The following is a 20,668-nucleotide window of genomic DNA, read 5'->3' on the forward strand; positions in this document are numbered from 1 at the left end:
ATTTCTATCAATGTTACTAATTTTATGATTATGATTATTATCGTTATCCTCATCATCATCATCTTCATTATTACAAATATTACGTGATTCATTTGGCATTCATGTCCACTCTGCAGACTGCCCTGGAATGAATTAAGTGTTACTATTACTATGGCTATTGGAGATTGTTCAAAGGTGTTATACTAATGCATTTGATGATTAATAACTCTGAGAATCAATAATTAAGATAAAACCTCTTTCTCCCTCACACCCTCCAGCGTGGGATAAGCAGGTCTTTAGAGACTTTAAGCCATCTTTAAGTTGCAGACATGTCTTGTACAGTGATATCAGAGACAGGAAAACGCGGGTGTGAATTAGTCTGACACCTACATGCCTGGGAGAAGCTCTGCTTAAAGGACCTGATCACCTGCTTATTTAAGACAATGACCGAGATTGAATAATCGCTAGATGTATTGAATAATAGAGGCATGCAGTGTTGTAGTGTCATCTGCAATCGAATGTCAATATTCATGTTATGGGGGGGGGCAATATATGGCCCTCCCCCCCCCCCCCCCCTCCTGGGCCATGCTCTCTGTCTGTCTCATTCTCTCACTGTCTCAAGCATGTTTAGGGTCTGAAACTGTCCACTAACCACTCTCTGTAAATTGGATTAAAACACTGATGTGCAAGGGATAGTCCACAATTAATCACCTTGCCTCTCCGCTCTTCAGAAAATGGAATTAGACTCTTGATGTGAAAGGGACAGTCTACAATTAATCACTTTGCCTAGCCACTCTACAGAAAATGGAATTAGAATCTTGATGTAAAGGGACCAGTTCACAATTACTCACCTTGCCTTCAGAAAATTGGGATAAGAATACATTTGTGAAAAGGACAAATATATACAGTGTATCATATTGCAGATCCATTCTTCGAAATTTGGGGTATGAAAGGGGAATAAAACGGGAAGCATAATGTATCAGGTTACCTAGCCATTCTTCAAAATTTAAGATTAAAATACGGATACAGCCTACAGGTCAGCATACATATCACTTCCAAATCCGGCTGCTATTCTACGCCCAGTTAAAATTTTTGAAGGCTTTGCCTGCCTATCACCTTGCCTCATTAATTCATAATGTAGAATTCCCTTAAGAAGCATTGGTTCTGGGACAACATGTGATACTGTACATATCTAAAACTGATACAAACACAGGAAAAGAACCAGTGGTGTAATGAGCCACAAATTTTGAGGGAGCTAGATATGGCATATCAGGAAAAATTTATAAAAAGTTGTGCAAGAGTAAAGCAAGCATGCAAACATTTTGACACTTTTAATACAAAGATTCGTTTGTGATAGATTTTGACATAATATAAAACAAAAATAATACATTTCTCCCTATCTCGTTCCTTTTCTGATTCTTGGTCGTGAAAAATTTCATCATGAGCCGATGGCCATCTTAAACAAAATAATTTTCTTTTCTTAATCCACAATTGATGATTTGAATATCTTGGGGAGAAGGTGTACAAATTCTGATTCCTTATATCATTTTTCCAAGACTGTGTCTGATATAATCTTTCTCCATATCTCCTTGAAACATACATTTAATTTGAAATTAACAAATTCTCTCTTTTGTTGGATTTTTCACATGCAGTCATCCATTTTATACTCGCACACATTTGTTGTATATTTGCACTGTACATTTCAATGGAGGTCAATAGTATCATATTACACCCAAATTGGATTGTGTCTGGAAGGCAATCATCATGAAAAGGTATCATCTCCCCTATCAACTGAGCCTTACCCATCATTTCCTTGGTTATCTTGTTGCTAAAAAACATTGATTTTTATAGACTGATCTAAAAAAAATCAAATGTCTGTATTCTATTTTAAAGTACAAGGTCACAATTTTAGCAAAAATGTGTTCGTTCTTCTTTTCTTTATTCTTCTTGTTATTTTTGTTTTATTTCTTTTCTTCTTTTTCAATTCATTTGTATGAAAAATTATAGAAATAATCACTTCTTTGATATGCATAATAACATATAAATAGTATCTATGTGTGTGGAAGAAATGTTTAAAATTTGTATATGTGGCTAATATGTGTGCTGCTTAAAAACGCATGTTTTTATTAAACACAGATTTGACTCTGTTGAATTCTAATTTATGAATTATTGATTTTATATCATGAGTGTTGGACATTACTTTGTGTTTCAGAGAGACAATCCTTTGATTGTGAACAAACATTTCGAACTGGGTTGATATTTCTGAATCAGATCACTGTATTGTATCCATGAATGTATTTATTGCGTGTGTATTATGAAACTGACATGTTAGGGACGAATTCCAACAACTTTTTTATTTACTGGGGTGCGGTGGGAGTTTAGATTTAGGGCTTTTATAAACTCGTAATTTATCTCATGCATGAGACAGTCATCTTCCCTTCATATTCATCTTACTACTTCTGAGTTTGAGGTCGCCTTAGAGATGAAGCTATCAAGAAATATTATTTATGATTACAAAATACTGCATATATATATCTATGACCTGGCATTTCAAAGCCCACAATGGCTCCTATAAAATGATTTTTAGAGAGAGATTTGTATTGATCTTGAATAGGCACATCCTGAGCTTTAGAATGATTCATATCTTATAAAAAAATATATAACTTTTCACCAGATGAGTGACTGTACTGCTTCCAGAAGAAGAAGATACAAAATGATCAACAAGCACCCATGAACGTATTAGATTGATTTTAAAGGAAATTCAGTGAGAGCTTCACAGAAAGAGGGAGAAAACAAGGTTTGAAGTCTTAGGTATGCCACTTGGAATTGATCAGAGGGCCTGAAAATCACTTAGAATCCAATAATTTGCCCACAAAAATGCTAAAACTATGGCCTGAAAATAAATTGCCAGAGCCTGAATTCCTGAAGCCTGAAAACTGGCATCCCTGAAGTCTGGAATTCATTCAAGCATGGTGTGTGCAGACTCTGCAATCTCAGTAAAACTTCCAGTCATCCATGAAAAAAATGACGTCAAGAAAATCTGAAATCTTGTCTTTAATATAACTAAGCAACTTCATATTTGACAGTGCAAATAAGATTTACTATTTCCGATATGCCAATATATCTCCTTTTTTTTCTTTCTCAGGACCAAATTACTATTCGGGCTTTTTTTTAATACAGAGAACATTCCTTGGTGACTATTTTTGGCTTTGGGGTGGCTGGTAACACACACAAAAAAATGTAAGCCAAATGTCAAGGTGCTTGAATCGTATCTCCATGTTTGATGGATCTCCCAACAGATGTTGGGTCTATCTCTCTTGATCAGTGGCAAATTTGACCATGCTCCTCCTCATTAATATTTGACCAACTCCAATTGACCTGCAATTGGCCTGGATGACGTATTGTCCTTGGTCATTAGGGTTCCATTTCATTTTTTTTTGTACAAATTAATCTGTACTACACGAGATGGGAATGGGGGAAACAAGAATCAAGGGAATAGCGATCCATCTTTTTCCCACTTTACTCAGTTATTAACAGAGCTTTATAGTTTTTATCATTTTTATTGATTTTTTTAATCATTATTTTCTTCTCCAGCCATCATTCATATAATATATTTTCCACATCATAGCAAATATACATGTACTGTAAATAAAAAAAAAACTTTTTTGGCATGAAACATCCTGCTTGGTTATTTCTTTTGATTGGTATTTTACTGTGTGCTGACTGCGAATAATATAGATTCACATTCATCTTGCAGCAAACAAAGCTATGCACTATAATTTTTTTTGCAGTATTTGTATTAGTGTTTATGATCGTGTTAATGGTATTATTTTTTTGTTCATTCAAGTATGAGTCATGAGATAAATTTGCGTATGGTTTAGAGTAAACTCACCAAAAACAGATTCAATACAAAACACTATCACCAGCATTGAGAAAATCATTATCCTCATCGAATCCAAAATTGACATCAGTAACACATCATCATTCTCCTCCTCCTCATCATTATCAGCCTCATCACCCTCAACATCATAATCACCATCATCAACAGCATTACAATCATCCACATCATTAACAGCATCATCATCATCATCATCTTCATCATCGATCATCTTCATCATCATCATTGTCATTATCATGATCATCATGATCATCTTCATCATCATCATCATCATCATCAAATCATATATTACATCAAAAACTTTGACATTAACAACATCATCATTCTCCTCCTCCTCATCATCCTCATCATTATCAGCCTCATCATCATAACCATCCTAATCGTCATCATAATCACCAACCTCATCATCATAACAATCATCAACATCATCATCACCACCACCATAACCTCCACCAAAACCAGCACCACCACCCAAATCATCATCAACATGACGTCACTAATCCAACGCTAACGCAGAAATAATATTCAACTTATAGACTCACACTTTTGCAACTTCTTGAGGGTTGATTTGGAAGGCCAAATGACTGCCTGGAACGCTCCCAAACCTTCCAGCTGTGTTGGCCATTGAAGGTGTTCCAGGATTATAGCATAGGGTTTCTAGCTCTTCTGGAGGGATGGGTGTGGCAGGCAACAGGGGCTGAGCTGAAACCAAGGAGATACAAAGGGTTGATCACATTGAGGATATATCAACATGAGCATATCCCCTAATAAAGAGGGGTAACAGTGAAAATACAGCTCAGAATGAAGCATGTACATAAGAGGAAGAATTATAATGGGAAATGAGACAAAAGTTTCATTGAAGGAATTTATGATATTTTATCTTATAAATTCTGATTTGCGCAGAAGTTAAATACATTTAACTAAGCGTCTCAGCCAATCAGATCAAAAGAAAGTTGTAAACATTTCAGACAACAAATGTTGATAAGAACACTCTCCTAAAGATACAAGAATATGAAAACAGCTCATTCCATTAATATATACGGTAGATTTATCATGAATCAGAATGAAATTTGATTTATACCTTTCTTCCCTTTTTTACTTTTCATTCCTCTCTCCCTTCTAAATAGGTGAAATTGCTGTCAAAATGCAACAGCGATGCACCTATTGCATTTATGAATCTAAATAATGTTCATACTGAAGCACATTAACGAGAGACAGCAGCTAATCTCAAAACACCTTCCAATTCAATTAATTTGTCAGGAAAGAAAAGTGAAATATTTATTGGTAGTTATCATCTTTGAGACGTCAAAATGCATAATGCCTTAACTAGTAACTCTGTCCAATATCAGAAAAATGAAGTAAAGGTTGAAAGAAAAAGACAAATAAAAATGAATTGAAAAGGCACCATGACAAACAATACACCTTCAAATATCTTTCATCATATATTATCATATTTGGTTTCCTTGACCCCCCCCAAAAAAAAAATACTAATAATAGTAATTTAATAAAATAGGAAATGAATGAATGAAAAAATAAATAAATAAATAGATAAATAAATAAATAAATAAATAAATAAATGATAACGAATTTTAAAAGATATCTATATATCTACATGTAAATATGAATAAAAAATGAAATAAATAACTTTTTTTATATCAACATCCTGATTAATTTCAAGGGGCAGACAGATTGATTTTGTCATTTTATGCCAACTGTACTTTTGAACAAAATTATGCATTGAAATTGTCTTCCAGACTAAAGAATGCAAACAACACTAACAGTAAGAATAGAGTTATTAAGGAAATTTTTCATGGTGAACAATAAATGTACCGGCTTTACAGTTTACAATGTGTTCTTTTTCCTGTAGATGGCAGTATAACGCACTTGCCAAAATATAAAGGGGGTCCTTTTTAAAACTGCATGTAAACATTCATGTATGTCCACAAATAGAATACAAAATGTATCCTGAAGCCTCTATAGGTCAAATATATGTAGAATGATCATTCTGAATCACTGGCCAGGTGAATTAACCCATTGCTTTCTTGAACAAGGTGGATAATGAAAAAGCCTATAGAAAAACAGAATTAAGTAGTCAATAGATTAATAGACTACAAATAACTTACGTATAGTTAGAGGTCCACATTTTCCAATGGTCACATTTTCAAAGCTGGCTGCCTTCTCAAATCCAAGCAATCTGGTAAAGGGGGGAACAGGGACAGATAGTCAGGATAATTATGAAAATACTTACCTGATTTTCTTATTTACGAGATAACTCATACATCTACTTGATTTGCTAGTTCAGCCCTCTGGACTGCCATACCCGAATAGAACTCCCAAGGATTTAAAAAGCGCGAGCGCGCCCTCTCCCGTTCAGGCTTACTACCCATGATCACCGCGCAACTAGCGTCCATCTTCCTCACCTTTCGCAAGCCCATACGTTGAAACATGTTGCTACGCAAGGCGGAGGGTCGGTGGGAGGGTATCAAGTAGATGTATGAGTTATCTCGTAAATAAGAAAATCAGGTAAGTATTTTCATAATTTACTTCAATAACTCCATACATCTACTTGATTTGCTAGACCAGCACGGACTCAAACCGTAGGGAGGCATGTTTTCAATTGTAAGCCTAAGAAAATTTTAAAAGAAAAAAACAAAAACAACGAAATTTAGGGAGAGGGGGAAAAAGCCGCAGCTGCTTTAAGCGCCGAAGCAGCAAATCTCGCCTCGCTGGACTGAATGTCCTTCAAGTAGAAAGAAGTGAAGGAGTTAGTTGAGCGCCAAAAGGCGGCCCTCAAAATTGTCCTCGAGAGGAATGCCCTGTATACTCAGGAATACTAAGTATCATGGGCCCTCGGCCTAGTGTCAGGAGAACAACATCACCTGCTGACTAGAGCGTAAGAATCGAAATTTGTTGAAAATTTCAACAAGAATCGTGATCGGAAAACTGAAGCTTTTAAGGCTCAGTAAGTGATCAATCGACCAATCTGAGAAGGCGAGATATCTCAGAACCCCTACCGAAATTTAAGCGTGCCGCTTGCTAGTAACTAGCATGCGACTAGCAGGGCACTCGCTTAATAAGCGAGTGCATGCTAGCGAACAGTCCCTGCTCGCTAAAAGATCGCTTAACTATTACTCTGCACGCATATCACACGCTTATTAAGCTAACCGCATGCTAGTTACTAGCATGCCGCAAGCTTGCGCAAGCTAGTCGCACGCTTCCCGCAAGCTTGGAAATTTCTGTAGGGGAAGCCTCCGCGTGGGAGAAAGCGCCCACAATTCGATATCTGTCTCAAATGCGTGAGGGCAGAAATCTGCAGAATTCTGATAGAGAGCTGTGGTAAAAAGTTACTAGCGGTCCGAAGGGGACCAGGAACGACGGAGAGTAGGGATTTAGGAAGAAAACCACTCGTAAGGCAGACAAGGGCCGAGAAAGCGACTGAGTGCCATCCTGTTAATAAGGAATGCCGCGGACATGTTGCCTATGTAGAATAGAGCAGTCTGGTCAAAACAGCTCAACCGGGCGTGTCAGGGATACAGCGCGGTACACATCACGACAAAAGTGTGTTAGACCGAGTGATCGAGAGAGAACTCAGGATCCCCTTTCTCCCATACTGATTGAAGCACCCATCTGAGGGTGCAGTGCCCGCGGTGGAAGAGGTGGCTTGGCTCAAGCCACCATCGCCGAGAGAGCCCGTGAGGCTAGGCTGCGATGGCTGTCCGCTGGGCGGGGGAATCCCTAGCAGCAGCAAGTGTACGCCAGAGGGAGCTGGCGAAAAAAAATCTGTCACGATATTACGTGTAAACGACCATCAAGAGATGCTCTAAACGAACAGACATCGCCAGATATGATACCTCAACCGTTACATTCCCAACGGAATCGAATGAGGTAGCAACGGCCCTGTCCTATCAAGTTAGGGACGGAAACTGGCTAAGAGTGTCGAAGTCCTCGCTTGAAGAAACAAGCGAAGGAGACTTCAGGAAGTAATCACAAAATTTCCATCAGTCTGCGGTGAGAACCAGTTGTTTATGAAAACAGTCACAAGGCCTGTTTCTCAGGTGATCGTAAGAGCGAGCACCGCCGGCGCCGGTTGCGGCAGCGTGGAACAGTCCGATATCGGTAAGATAAGGAGCTCCAAAAAGCTGCGGGGGGGGGCGGCAAAAATGACGCCCTAAGCAGCGGGGGATGAGAATCTAAATTTTTAAAAGAAGAACTCCAGTGAAGTAAATCACTTACATGGAGAGGCTCATCCACAGTCGGCCCGAGAGAAGGCGGGTCGTAGTGATCGTGGTTAGGAAGGCATAAGCATACATCCATCCACTGTTACATCATCCTCGGTCGTGCGGTGACCCTGGCCACATGCCTTGCATGGAAGGATGAAAGCAGCATGCGGGGCGACTCGAGTGTGCCGTGAAAAAATTTCTAAGAAAGAAGCCGATTCGACTAACGGGCACGGTAAAGACATCCACCGTAGACCACTCCGCACAAGGAGGGAGCGGCGGAGACGCCCGCAAGATTGACCCACATAGAGGGCAGTCTATAAGATAGACAGTTAGAGCTCGACCGATGGTCTGGCGGTGTACAGTTTGGTGTGAACTCGCCGACCCGGTACGGTGGGTGTGCCCAGAAAGTAGGCATAGAATGCCGACAGAGAATCCTGGGGCTTTAAACAAGTTTGAACGCACGTACATAGCCAACAATCTCATGAGATGTACGGCGGTTACTTTCCTCCGAGATGATGTTTACCCAACCGGGAAAGACTCGGGGAACAGCTGTGAATGTCAACAGGAGGGATATCTAGCATATGAAAAGCTGATTCCTTCCACGTATTCGGTGCGGGTGCTGCCGGCGGTGTCCGGGGGGGCGACCGGTGATGGCAGCTCGGGCAGGGTTCGTACGAGCCGCCCGAATACGAGACAAATAGGTTAACATAACCATAATGCACCGGGTGGTGAAGGCATAGCGATTATTAAGCACAGGAGAACTTTTAATCGCCGTGACATTCAGATCCGATATACATACTCATAAGCTCGGAGAGCTATGAGATAGTGAGACATACCGCTGAGCGGTGATGGTGCTCATATCAGAGTCGCCCTCTCTTCAGCGGCGATCGCTGGAGAACGGGTGTCTGTACTATAGCCCTGACTCTGGCGTTGCAAGGGTAGGAGCTAAGTAAGACAGGGCACCCTTACTTTCGAATAGAAAGTGAGGTTCAGGCCAGAAAAGCGACGGTCCCGTCGCCTGGGCGGACGGTCCGCGGACGTGATAGGTTGTCCTCTCAAAGCAGCCAAACATTCTCACGAGAGAAGTGCGGCATGCGGTATGTGAGAGATTCATACCTCCAATCTACGGGCCCGCTTAGGGGGAAGAATGGAGAGAGTTACCGCTGAAGGAGTCGTCGCCGTATGTGAGCTTGACGTAGAGGGCGAAATCGGGAGTACCTGCATAATAATCGCCCCCCCCTGCCTCTGCCTTCTCGCTAGCCTCGAGAGGCTTGAAAATTTCGAGACGGCGGCGCCGGAGCCTGGCGCTTCCGGGCAGCAGCAGAGCGGGGGTGGGTTTACACCCACGGAGCTGGCGGCTTCCTCGTCGTAGGAGCCGCCTCGTCTAGAGCGACCCCGTCACTCTCCGAGACCCCCAATTCGGCTGATTGAGCTCGGAGCGCCTGAAGAGGCGGGGCGAGAAAATATGGACTCCCTTGCTTCATCAATACCCCCGCTCGGAGGGTAGATGTGAGGTAGATACTTGTCAAGCAGCGCCTGAGCGCTTACTGAAAAGTCGCCCGCGGGATAGGGGTTGTCCTCGTAAAGGGAGTCTCGCTCTATGGACTGAACCGGGAGGTTGTCCAGTAAGCGCCGGGGTGGCCCCGCGTGTCGGCTGGGACACGTGCTCTGAGATCGACGAAAATGCTGGAAAGCACACGCGATCTTGGGGCACCCGGTTAGTCGGTGCACTGGCTGGCGATTTAACAGAATCGCTCGAGGATTTCCCGGGTGTCTGGTGGTTATTGCCCACTTGTCTCGCTTGATGCTCAGGGGCATCAGCGGGGTGAGTAGACGTCGAGGGTGGGGTGAACCCGCACTACTCGAAAGCAGAATGTAGCAGCATGAATAGCTGTGACATCTGACCACCGACACAAGGGTCTGAAGGAGGGACGCCCATGGCAACAGGGCTGGCCGACCTCACCTTCGACCTCTTCTTCTTCGCGGCCTCCGCCGGTGTGGCCGGGGCAGAAGAAGGCACAAGAGGCACGGGTGATTTCTTACGATTTGCCGCCCATGGCAGGGCGGCCGTCAACAACGAAACTTCACCCGAATCTGACGGGGTCAGATTGTGGTCACAGTCTGATGTGTGACGCCTCTCGCGGTAGCAGAATGTAGCAGCATGAATAGCTGTAACATCTGACCACCGACACAAGGGTCTGAAGGAGGAACGCCCATGGCAGCAGGGCTGGCCAACCTCTCCTTCGACCTCTTCTTCTTCTTCTCTTTCTGCGGGCTCCGCCGGCGTGGCCGGGGCAGAAGAAGGCATGAGAGGCACGGGTGATTTCTTACGATTTGCCGCCCCTGGCAGGGCGGCCGCCGACAATGAAACTTCACCCGAATCTGACGGGGTCAGATTGTGGTCACAGCCCGATGTGTGACGCCTCTCGCGGTAGCAGAATATAGCAGCATAACATGTATGACTGTAACATCTGGCCACCGATAAGAGGGTCTGAAGGAGGAATGCCCATGGCAACAGGGCTGGCCGACCTCTCCTTCGACCTCTTCTTCTTCTTCTTATTTTGCGGGCTCCGCCGGCGTGGCCGGAGCAGAAGAAGGCACAAGAGGCACGGGTGATCTCTTACGATTTGCCGCCCCTGGCAGGGCGGCCGCCAACAACGAAACTTCACCCGAATCTGACGGGGTCAGATTGTGGTCACGATCAGATTGTGGTTACAGTCTGTGTGACGCCTCTCGCGGTCAGGGGCTGGGCGATCTCTCCCGATGCTGTCAACGGAGGACGACTTATACGGCAGAGATCCTGACCTGTGCCGGGGGGAGAGAACCGCACTCTCCCTCCGGACTTCTGGTGACCCGGTAGCCGGTGGGTCGCATAGCCCTATGGGTGCTGCGGCGGCAGGACCTAGTTTAGGCTTGGAAGCCTTGGCTACCACTTTTTCCTTTGTCCGAGACCGTGGCACCACAGTCTCGGCCTTCCTTCTCTTAGCATCCGACCGCAAATTCGGAATGCTGAACGACGCACCCTCATACTCACCGCCGCTGGGCGCTCACCGCGGCGTCCCTCCTGCTCGCCTGGAGGCGGCCGACTTCTGTAACTTGCAATCGGGACGGTCCCCGTGGAGGGCACCAGGTCCTCTGGGGCTGTGTTAGTCCCATTCAAAGATACCTCTCTCTACCCTGAAAAAGGAAAAACAAGAATTTTTCTTTTTCTTTTTTTTTACAAAGATCTCGCTTAGATTAAAAGTGGAGACCGGAGTGGTCTTTCCCTCCTCCTAAAAGGAGTTTGTTTGAGCAAACAGAACAAACCAAGAGGGGAGGGGTAGGGAGGAAGAAGAACCTAAGAATAGTTTAGGTATCTGCCTGTAAGAAAATAAAAAGGAGGTCGGAGACTTTGAAAAAAAGAAACTCCTACAAGGTTCCCCTACTATATTCTCTTTTTTGTGCCCGAAGGAAAAATTCGAAACAAAATTCAAAAATGAATGCAAGTTCAGAAGAGAACGAAGTTTCCACCTGCGAAGAAACACAAAAACAAGCATTTCAGAGCAGGAAGAAAAGGGATTGAGAGACAAATAATTCCAGATAAGAGAAATTTTACGATAATTTCCAAGAGGAAAAAAAAAAAAGTAACCTCCTGTGGAAAGGTAAAGAAATTCAGAACAGGAGGAAGGAGGAACGTCTCTAGTAACGATTCCAAGAGGAAGAACGACACAGTAAATCCTCAAAGGGAATCGTAGAGCCCGCCTGTCGAAATAAAAAATATATAAGACTAGGAGGGAAGAGGGAATTGAACGAAGAAAACAATTCCGGGACAGGTCAAAAAAATTTCTAACAGGAAGGAGACCCCACCTGTAAAGAACAAAAATTTTTTTTTTTTTTTTAGGGGGGATTGAATAACCAAACAATCATCAGGTATAATTGCGTAAGCCGAATTAAACAATCCCCGAAGCGTCTGTGAATAAAATATTAATCAAGAATTTTATTCAGAACAGAAAGGAAAAGGAATTGAGCTTTAGGATCCGCCTGTGAATAAAATATCAATCAAGAAATTTATTCAGAACAGAAGGAAAAGGAATTGAGCTTTAAGATCCGCCTGTGAATAAAATATCAATCAAGAAATTTATTCAGAACAGAAGGAAAAAGGAATTGAGCTTTAAGATCCGCCTGTGAATAAAATATCAATTAAGAAATTTATTCAGAACAGAAAGGAAAGAGAATTGAAGAATTAATCAATCAATAATCAATCGAAAATCTTAAGAAATCAATTCCAGAAAGCAAGGAAGGAACAGAGTTGAAGATCCCAACCTGCAAAAAGAAATAACAATAACACCCTCGACAACAAAGTGTAGAGGCTGTCTAGAATTTAATTCAAAAACGGCACCAAAAGCCACCACGCTTTGAACGTGAAGAACAATAACCATGACAGGTGGTGAAGGCTTGCTGCCACGTAGGCAGGCCAAGCCCGGTGCCTCGCGAACGCGCTAGCGATGCGGCGCGACGAGAACTCAAACGTTAGAAAAACAATTTAAGTGTCACCAAAAACACGTCTAAAAAGTCACGCCAAGTGTAAATTCTGAACACAATCTTACACACAAATGGAAAGATTGAAATTAAAAGGGAGAATGCACCACAGATAAGCGAAAATAATATACCAAAGCTCAAAAAGATTTGAGCTCTTAGGAGACTTATCTGAGCACGTCTTGACAGGTGGCTTGCCGAAAGCAAAAGAGGAAGATGGACGCTAGTTGCGCGGTGATCATGGGTAGTAAGCCTGAACGGGAGAGGGCGCGCTCGCGCTTTTTAAATCCTTGGGAGTTCTATTCGGGTATGGCAGTCCAGAGGGCTGAACTAGCAAATCAAGTAGATGTATGGAGTTATTGAAGTAAATTCTTCTTTTTTTTCTTACATACACATAACCACAAAAAAATAAATCTTAAACATCGGAAGCCAGTGATTTGTATTTTTAGGGCTCAGCTTTAAAATGTAACGGTTTGAAAGTGATTTTTTCACAATAAAAAGAATTGGTCTCCCGATCACATAAATAGCGTCAGTTGATTGAGTACGACCATTTTTTTTTGCCTTACCTTACACCATAGCTCATGGTGTTCTTGGATCATACTTTGGAAAGAGTTTGAAAAAATACTCTGTATATCACTGTTTTCCTTCAGATAAATACATATGTATGTTTTATTATATTTGGATAAAAATAGCTCTTGAACATCATAAATTCCTATCACCTAATTGCATTCTTGAGATAGAGCTGCTGATTCCAAAAATATTTTGAGCACTTCCATATCACTTTCAAGAACACCAATCTATTCTGATTGGCTGCTGATCCCTGTTGCCACAGTAGTTGCCATAATGGCAAGTTCATAACAGTTGTACCTCTTCAAGGAACAAGTCCCTGGTATGGTAATACTCACTCTTTCATGACAATAAGATTTTCAATACACCCTGAGAAACTTGGCAAGGAAGAGAACTCGGGACTGAGGGTAAGATTTCCTGATGAGCCAATATAGAAGGGAGACATGGCATTGATATAGAGCTCAGTACCAGATAAGCGGCCGGTATCAACGCGACGATCATCCACAATTAGATTTACCCTGGAGAAGAGGAGATACAGTAATATAAATGCAGATATACTTCTGATTATCGCAATGATTATGGTCATTATCAACTTGGTGTAAAATACCTATGCAGATTGAGATGTAAAATTTATGATTGTGCTGGTGGTGGTTGTGGTGGTGGTAATGGTGATGATGGTGGTGGTGGTGGTGGTGATGGTGGTGGTGGTGATGGTGGTGATGGTGGTGGTGGTGGTGGTGGTGATGATGATGATGATGATGACGACGATGATGTTGAAGATGATGATGATAATGGTGAGGTGATCAATATTGGTATTGATGATGATGACATGATGACGATGATGACAATGATGACGATGATGACGATGATGATGATGATGGTGATGATGATGGTGATGATGATGGTGATGATGATGATGATGATGATGGTGATGATGATGGTGAAAATGATGAAAGTTATAATTATGAACTGATGAAGATGACGATGATGATGATAATGGTGATGAAAATGATAATAGTACAGACGTCATGATCTCACCTCTTATCATTTTTTACCAGGACAACATTGTGAGCAACACCGTCATTGTAAGGACTATCACCTCTCTTTGATCTAAGGGTTAATCTTCCTTGACCATTGTTGATCTGAACGATGACACGTCCATTCATAAGCCCGATAGCATAAGAGATCTGTGGAATACACACAAAAAAATTATAAATGTAAACATATAAAGATAAAGCTTTAATAATTGTGCTTAAAAGATATTCATTATACATACTCAGAAAGAAAGAGAGAATTAAATTATTGAACTGAATATAGATACATGTAGATATATACATGCATTTTCCATAAAAATCCATTGAAAAAATCATCATTCAACTCCATGAATAAAAGATTAATCCTTTGAACATACAATTATGTCCTAAAATGCTTTCCAAAGACCTGCCACAAGTTAACTCTTTCAGGCATTGGACCCTGTGGGTTGTACTCTCAAAGAAATGGTTTAACATACATCAAACATTAATAGAGTGCCAAATAGAGTTGCAAACAAATTCAACAATTGCAAATCAGTTCAATCCTGCAGTGAAAAGTAGTCCCAAAACGATTTTTTGTTATCAAACAGAATTAACAGATAATATAAGCAAGCAGTAAATTTCAATGAATTATTTGATTGCCCATTACCTATTTTTTTTTTTTTTTTTTTTTCATAAATTTTGTTTACTTGAATATGACTTATAAATGGATTTAATCTAATTCTATACTGTATTATCAAGGGTGGTTATCCAAACAATTCCTTTAGATTTTTATGACCAATATTCCAATACTGATGTGTTCTTTTTATATTGTATATCGTATTTATATTTAATTTATATTTTAAATCCTTCACTGCTCAAGTTTTCACGCAATTGTATATGTGTATGTTTTATTGGAATTGAATAAATGAATTACTGTATTATTATATTTGTTTTGGATACTGAAGAAATAGCTAGATTCACACTAGCATTCCATAGAAGAGTGAATTAACCTTCTTGTTCAGTTTATGAGGTCAAACTTGGGATTTATTCTCAGAAAATACCATACACTATGTTCAAAGATTTTGCAGCAGAGTGAGGATGTAATAACATGACAATACTTCAATATCAGACTTTTTATCAATCAAAACAAAAGGAATTAATCATGGAACATTCTATTTCTCACGTCAGTTGCGTCTGGATCAACGTCCCTCCGTTTCCTTCCCTGAACCTCCCCCGCTGCTAGAATGGTAGTGTTCGGCATGAGGGTGGTAAAGGTCACGGTGATACCTGACTCCCTTGACAGTGGGATGGGTGGGAATGTCACATAGCCATAACCAGAAAATCCTACACTTCGTTGTGTCTGAAAATAAAGATACACAGTAAAAGAAATATTAGCATGTTGTTTAAGGCAACCACTCTAATAGCAAGTTGCTTTTTTAATTAATTTTGATACATTTTAACAATTGTCTAAACTGCTTTAGAATTGTTTAAACTTCTTTAACAACTTTTTGAAACTTTAATCACTTTACTTAAAACTTTGAACAATAGTTCCTAAGGTGACAGGATTACACAACATGCTTAAAATTTTAAACAGCAATTTTACAGAGTATAGAATGAATCTTTATACATGAATATAAAATATGGAAATATAAATATATAAATACATGTGCAAATCTGCCCCCTTATTGTAACTTTATTGAGTTGACTTACTTGATCAGAGCAGCCATGAGTGACCCCAAACGAGCTCCCAGGACTGACCAACTGGTAAGCAGACCGGAAGAGGAAGAACTTACGAAGGCATCCACGGAATTTCTGGTTGGTGACATTGCGACTGAATAAAACAGAGAGGAAATGCAGTGCAAATATCAAATACATATGAAAATTGGCAAAAGACACCTTGCATAAATAATTAGATTCTTCAGATAGGTGAAACAAGGGGAACACCTCTGGCAGCCTTGCTTTGCCTTCATTACACACTTAAATGTAACAGCAGTGCTGACTTGAAAACTGTGATGAAATTTGAAAAAGAACATTACTCATACGATAATAAAATACAATGGTCATTGATATGTTTGACAATTATTGTGTGATCTAAAAGTCAAGCAGCATGTTCAGTGGCATGTGATTACTCTGATGGGCAAGTTTCATGAATAGACACATAGTTTCTTAGTCATGATGATACATGTATTTCAAACACCTAAACTTGGTTGCATCTTCAATGCTAACAACGCTGCCGTCTGCAACTTTTTGAAATTATAGTACAGCACATAACAACATATCTGACGAGTGAAATAATGAATACAGTTTTATTTTCTATGACTTATGTGAACGTGAAAATGATTTGTCACAAATAAGCTTAGCTTGACTGTCTGGCGACCTCGGAATAATTTAGTATACCATGATAAAATATAAGAGGACTTACAATATTGTGAAATCTGATGGAACTCCTCCAACATAGACAAAGTTGACCCCTGTGACCTGAAGATTGACTTCTGACCCCGGTGACTTGACCATGCCCTCATTGTTACCGTTAATGAAAAGGTTGTCTGAGGGAAGATGGAAATCGGAGATGATAAATCCAAACCATCATCCATACAATTTGTTATCAATGCTAAGTTTAAAGCACTTGTAATAAGCCACTGAAAAGAGCATTCTTATTGGCCAAGAGCAAAGAGTTTGAGCACGCAGTGCTGCACACATGCAGTGTAAAAAACGTGTACTTTTTATTGATGGAGATGTGACGCACACATGATATATTTAGGATGTAAAAAAGAATAAAAATTCAGGGAAAGTTGTTTCTTAGAAATAAAGTTAAAAAGCTAGAATAAGGGGTGTTTCTTGGCTTTATCAAATCATGTTACGGGCTCTTCTTCATTGAGTGTGGATATTCATCAAACTTTCCTTTCTTCATTTTTTATGCAATGATTTTGGTGTTGAAGTAAAAGCCAGAAAGAAATAATTTGGTAATCTGTAAAAAAGTAATAAATTTGAACAACTCATATTTTAGAGGTGGTTTTGAAAACATTTGCTCCCTTGAATGTAAAACAATCAAATTAAGAGGTCCCTCAAGGACCTGTACTACACCCTCACTTACTCTTTTGCCTGACCCTATTGATACTGACTGCATGCCACTCTCCGGTATTGATCTTGCTTTGAGACACTAGGATACCGACACCATCTCCAAGATCATGTTTGATGGCCAGACGTCCAGCCTCCATTTCAATCGATAAGAAGGAACTCTGGAAAGAGCAAAACTTGAAATGTGAATAAATTTTCAAAATCATTTACAGACTTTGATGATCCTGTTTGATCCAAAGGATTGCACAAATCTCCATTGCCAATACCTCTACATGACACAAGAATTTTAATGTAAAAAAAATCAATTCATCTTTGAACCTCCATGAAATCATTGATTTTGATTGGATGGTGAGCCTAATACCATAGTAGCAACGAATCAGTTGTTACAGTATACTAGTGCTGTTGTCGATAGGCCTCATATCGACATTGATGTCGACATACGAAGGATTTTCAATGTTTCCGACATGTCGACATGCACGCACCCACATCGACATGCAAACATAAAATAAAAAGGGGTCTAGCCTAAAGTCATGAGTATAAAGCTTAGCTGAAAAGTTGGAAGCTTTTATCCACAGTAAGTGGCACGATTAAAAGGTTTATTCAGCTATAAAGCGGCACATTAAATGAAAAAAGATTACCTGCGAGCTGCGCGGCAGCAGAAGTACGTCAGTGCCTGAGTCGAGTGTGGGCCGGCCTGCACAATCGAGCTGCCGCGCCCCTCGACGATCGCGAGCGTAGCGTAGCCGTAGTAGCATTCACCGTACCCATCTACCCATCGCTATTCACCGTGCTTGATAATACGTTGCTCCTCAATGCATTACTTTTCACATAAACGTTTTTGTCAAAGTTGTGACCGCCGCAATTGAGCGCTTTATTCAAATCACGAAGTCACAGAAAACTTCCCTTCCTTCGTTTGGAGATCGTTGCACGGATCGCCGCGGAAGTGATACTGAAATTATCGGTCGATTTTCATTATTTTTTACTGTCAATTTGAGGAGCTTGCGTTTGCAGCACATGTGTACCAGCGTATAATACGCAATGATCACTATTGTAATTGGTGATTCTCAAATTGGCTCCGAGTGTTATTGCGCAATGCTTTCGAGACCGGATCGTGGTACAAAACTTGATTCTCCAGAAAAAGATGTGGATTAAATCGGTGATTTTGAAAGTGAATTCACTCTAGCTTAGTGAAAATATGTTTTCCCGAACTGAGCCTGTATTATATAGATCTAGATCTAGTGTGGGGATATTCTTCGTGTCAAGGTGAATACGTTTGATTGAGAGTGTTATGTTCCACGATCGAATGATTTTTTTTGTTAGGGAGCCTAGGCTAAATTACGGTCCCTTTTTCATGTCGACATTGTCGATGTCGGGATTAATTTTTAAGCGACATGTCGACATGGATTTTTGTTCCCGACAACAGCACTAAAAAGTATAAAGGCACTTTGTCAAATTTCTGGATTGCAAGAAGTTTTTTCATTGACAATCATTATAGTCACCATGTACCAAAAAATGGGGCCCGCAGGAAAGCTGACATGGAAAGGTGCATAGATCCTTATGGCAGGATTCCTATTAGGCATTGTTAAGTTGCTGAACAAGTATGATAATGGTAACTATTCATCAAAGCGATTCAGAATCTAGTTGAATACAAACAGAAATCATTATCATCATAAACAGACAGTTTGATCATGAATAGCTGATGAGTCCAGTTTTTAATTTTGTTACAGCACAGTAACCATAATATAAATTTTGTTCATGCATGGGGCACCCAGTTTATAATAGAGTTTTCATTTCAATTCTATTTTAGTAAATTCTATCATTGTTTATTTCTGCACAACACTGAAAACCTTCAATAAATAACATATACTTTCATACGTTCCCACTAACGTCATGGTTGTTTTTCATGCATGAAGAACTACAATGTTGAAGTGTATGGCATTATAAGCTCCCATTTCCTTTCCAAAGATATACAGGTACAGCAGTACTAAAGAAAAAAATAGTATAGTAATGCATGAAGATGTGCACATTTTTATGAGAAAGTGTGATTAGGTGACGCCCCTCCCCCTCCCCCAAAAATGTTTATTTGAATCATAAGAGAAAAATCAGACAAGCACAATGCTGAAAATTACATCAAAATTGGATGTAAAATAAGAAAGTTATGACATTTCAAAGTTTCGCTTATTTTTAACAAAATAATTATACATGTATGAACGAGCCAGTTACATCCAAATGAGAGTCGATGATGTCGCTCACTCACTATTTCTTTTGTTTTTTATTGTTTGAATGATACAATATTTCAATTTTTACGAATTTGACGATTAGGACCTCCTTGCCTGAAGTACAAAATGGTAAAATAATGGAATTCCACGTGTTCAGGGAGGAATGAAACCTAATTTCACATGACAATGAAGAGAAAATAATAAAAATATTTCATATTTCATATAATAAAATACAAAAGAATACTGAGTGAGTGATGTCATCAGTTCCTCATTTGCGTACCGACCGAGATGTGCATATAACTGTTTCGTGAAATGAAGCGAAACTTTAAAATGCCATAACTTTCTTATTTTACATCCGATTTTGATGAAATTTTCAGTGATATGCTTGTTGAATTTTTCTCTTTTTATTCAAATCAAGTTTTTGTTGGGGTGGACTTGTCCTTAATTTCCATTTAAATTTGTCTATTCAATGCCCCCATAACTTGGTCTACAATTACAAGCAATAGGACCACTTCACACATAATTCACTAATGCCCTTTTTACACAGGATTTTCTTAACCACGGACTATCGCTAACCCCGTACTATCCTCAACCCCGTACTATTTTTTTTTCCTTTTCACACATGCCAAATTGTTATTGCTAACCCCGGATAAGGAATGCTTGCTTTTCACACACGAAACTCGCTAACCCCGGACTAGTGGTTTTTGTCGATCATTCGTAGTACAAGTACTTCACTCGTACACTTTTTACACACGCTACAATTTCCTTAACCCGTACTCTAGGTGGGGCCAAATTGCCATTTAGCCCCACCTATAGTACGGGGTTAAGCTTAGCCCACTTTCGTTTTACACATGCGATCTTAATCCCGTACTATTGCTCTTAGCACAGCAATTGGTGGGATAACCCTGCTTTTTTGCAGGGCCAAATAATCCTGTACTATAGGTGGGGTTAGCCCACTTTGCAAAAATGCTGTGTGAAAAGAAATTTGGCTAAGCTTAACCCCGTACTATAGGTGGGGCTAAATTGCCATTTAGCCCCACCTATAGTACGGGGTTAAGGAAATTTTAGCCTGTGTAAAAAGGGTAAAATACCACATTGGCTAACCTATTCAATATCAACTGGTCTAACTGCTGTCTGGTCAACATTACACTTGGTCTAATCCCCATTTATTCTAATGAC

General features: G+C 40.3%; 1 protein-coding gene across 1 annotated transcript in view; it reads right to left on the reverse strand.

Annotated features, from left to right (window-relative positions):
- Nucleotides 1–4,382: 4,382 nt before the first annotated feature.
- The window catches only part of LOC121431303 (laminin subunit alpha-2-like), an 84,420-nt gene continuing 68,134 nt past the window's right edge, over nucleotides 4,383–20,668 (reverse strand). The window contains exons 48-55 of the mRNA XM_041628813.1: nucleotides 17,287–17,431; nucleotides 16,615–16,738; nucleotides 15,903–16,023; nucleotides 15,376–15,552; nucleotides 14,218–14,366; nucleotides 13,518–13,697; nucleotides 6,001–6,071; nucleotides 4,383–4,579 (exon numbers count right to left, since the gene is read on the reverse strand). Of these exons, the coding sequence (XP_041484747.1) occupies nucleotides 4,416–4,579; nucleotides 6,001–6,071; nucleotides 13,518–13,697; nucleotides 14,218–14,366; nucleotides 15,376–15,552; nucleotides 15,903–16,023; nucleotides 16,615–16,738; nucleotides 17,287–17,431 (1,131 nt within the window). The 3' untranslated portion in view covers nucleotides 4,383–4,415. The remainder of the gene's footprint in view (nucleotides 4,580–6,000; nucleotides 6,072–13,517; nucleotides 13,698–14,217; nucleotides 14,367–15,375; nucleotides 15,553–15,902; nucleotides 16,024–16,614; nucleotides 16,739–17,286; nucleotides 17,432–20,668) is intronic.

This window comes from Lytechinus variegatus, chromosome 17 (genome assembly GCF_018143015.1).
Source record: "Lytechinus variegatus isolate NC3 chromosome 17, Lvar_3.0, whole genome shotgun sequence".
Lineage (NCBI taxonomy): Eukaryota > Metazoa > Echinodermata > Echinoidea > Temnopleuroida > Toxopneustidae > Lytechinus > Lytechinus variegatus.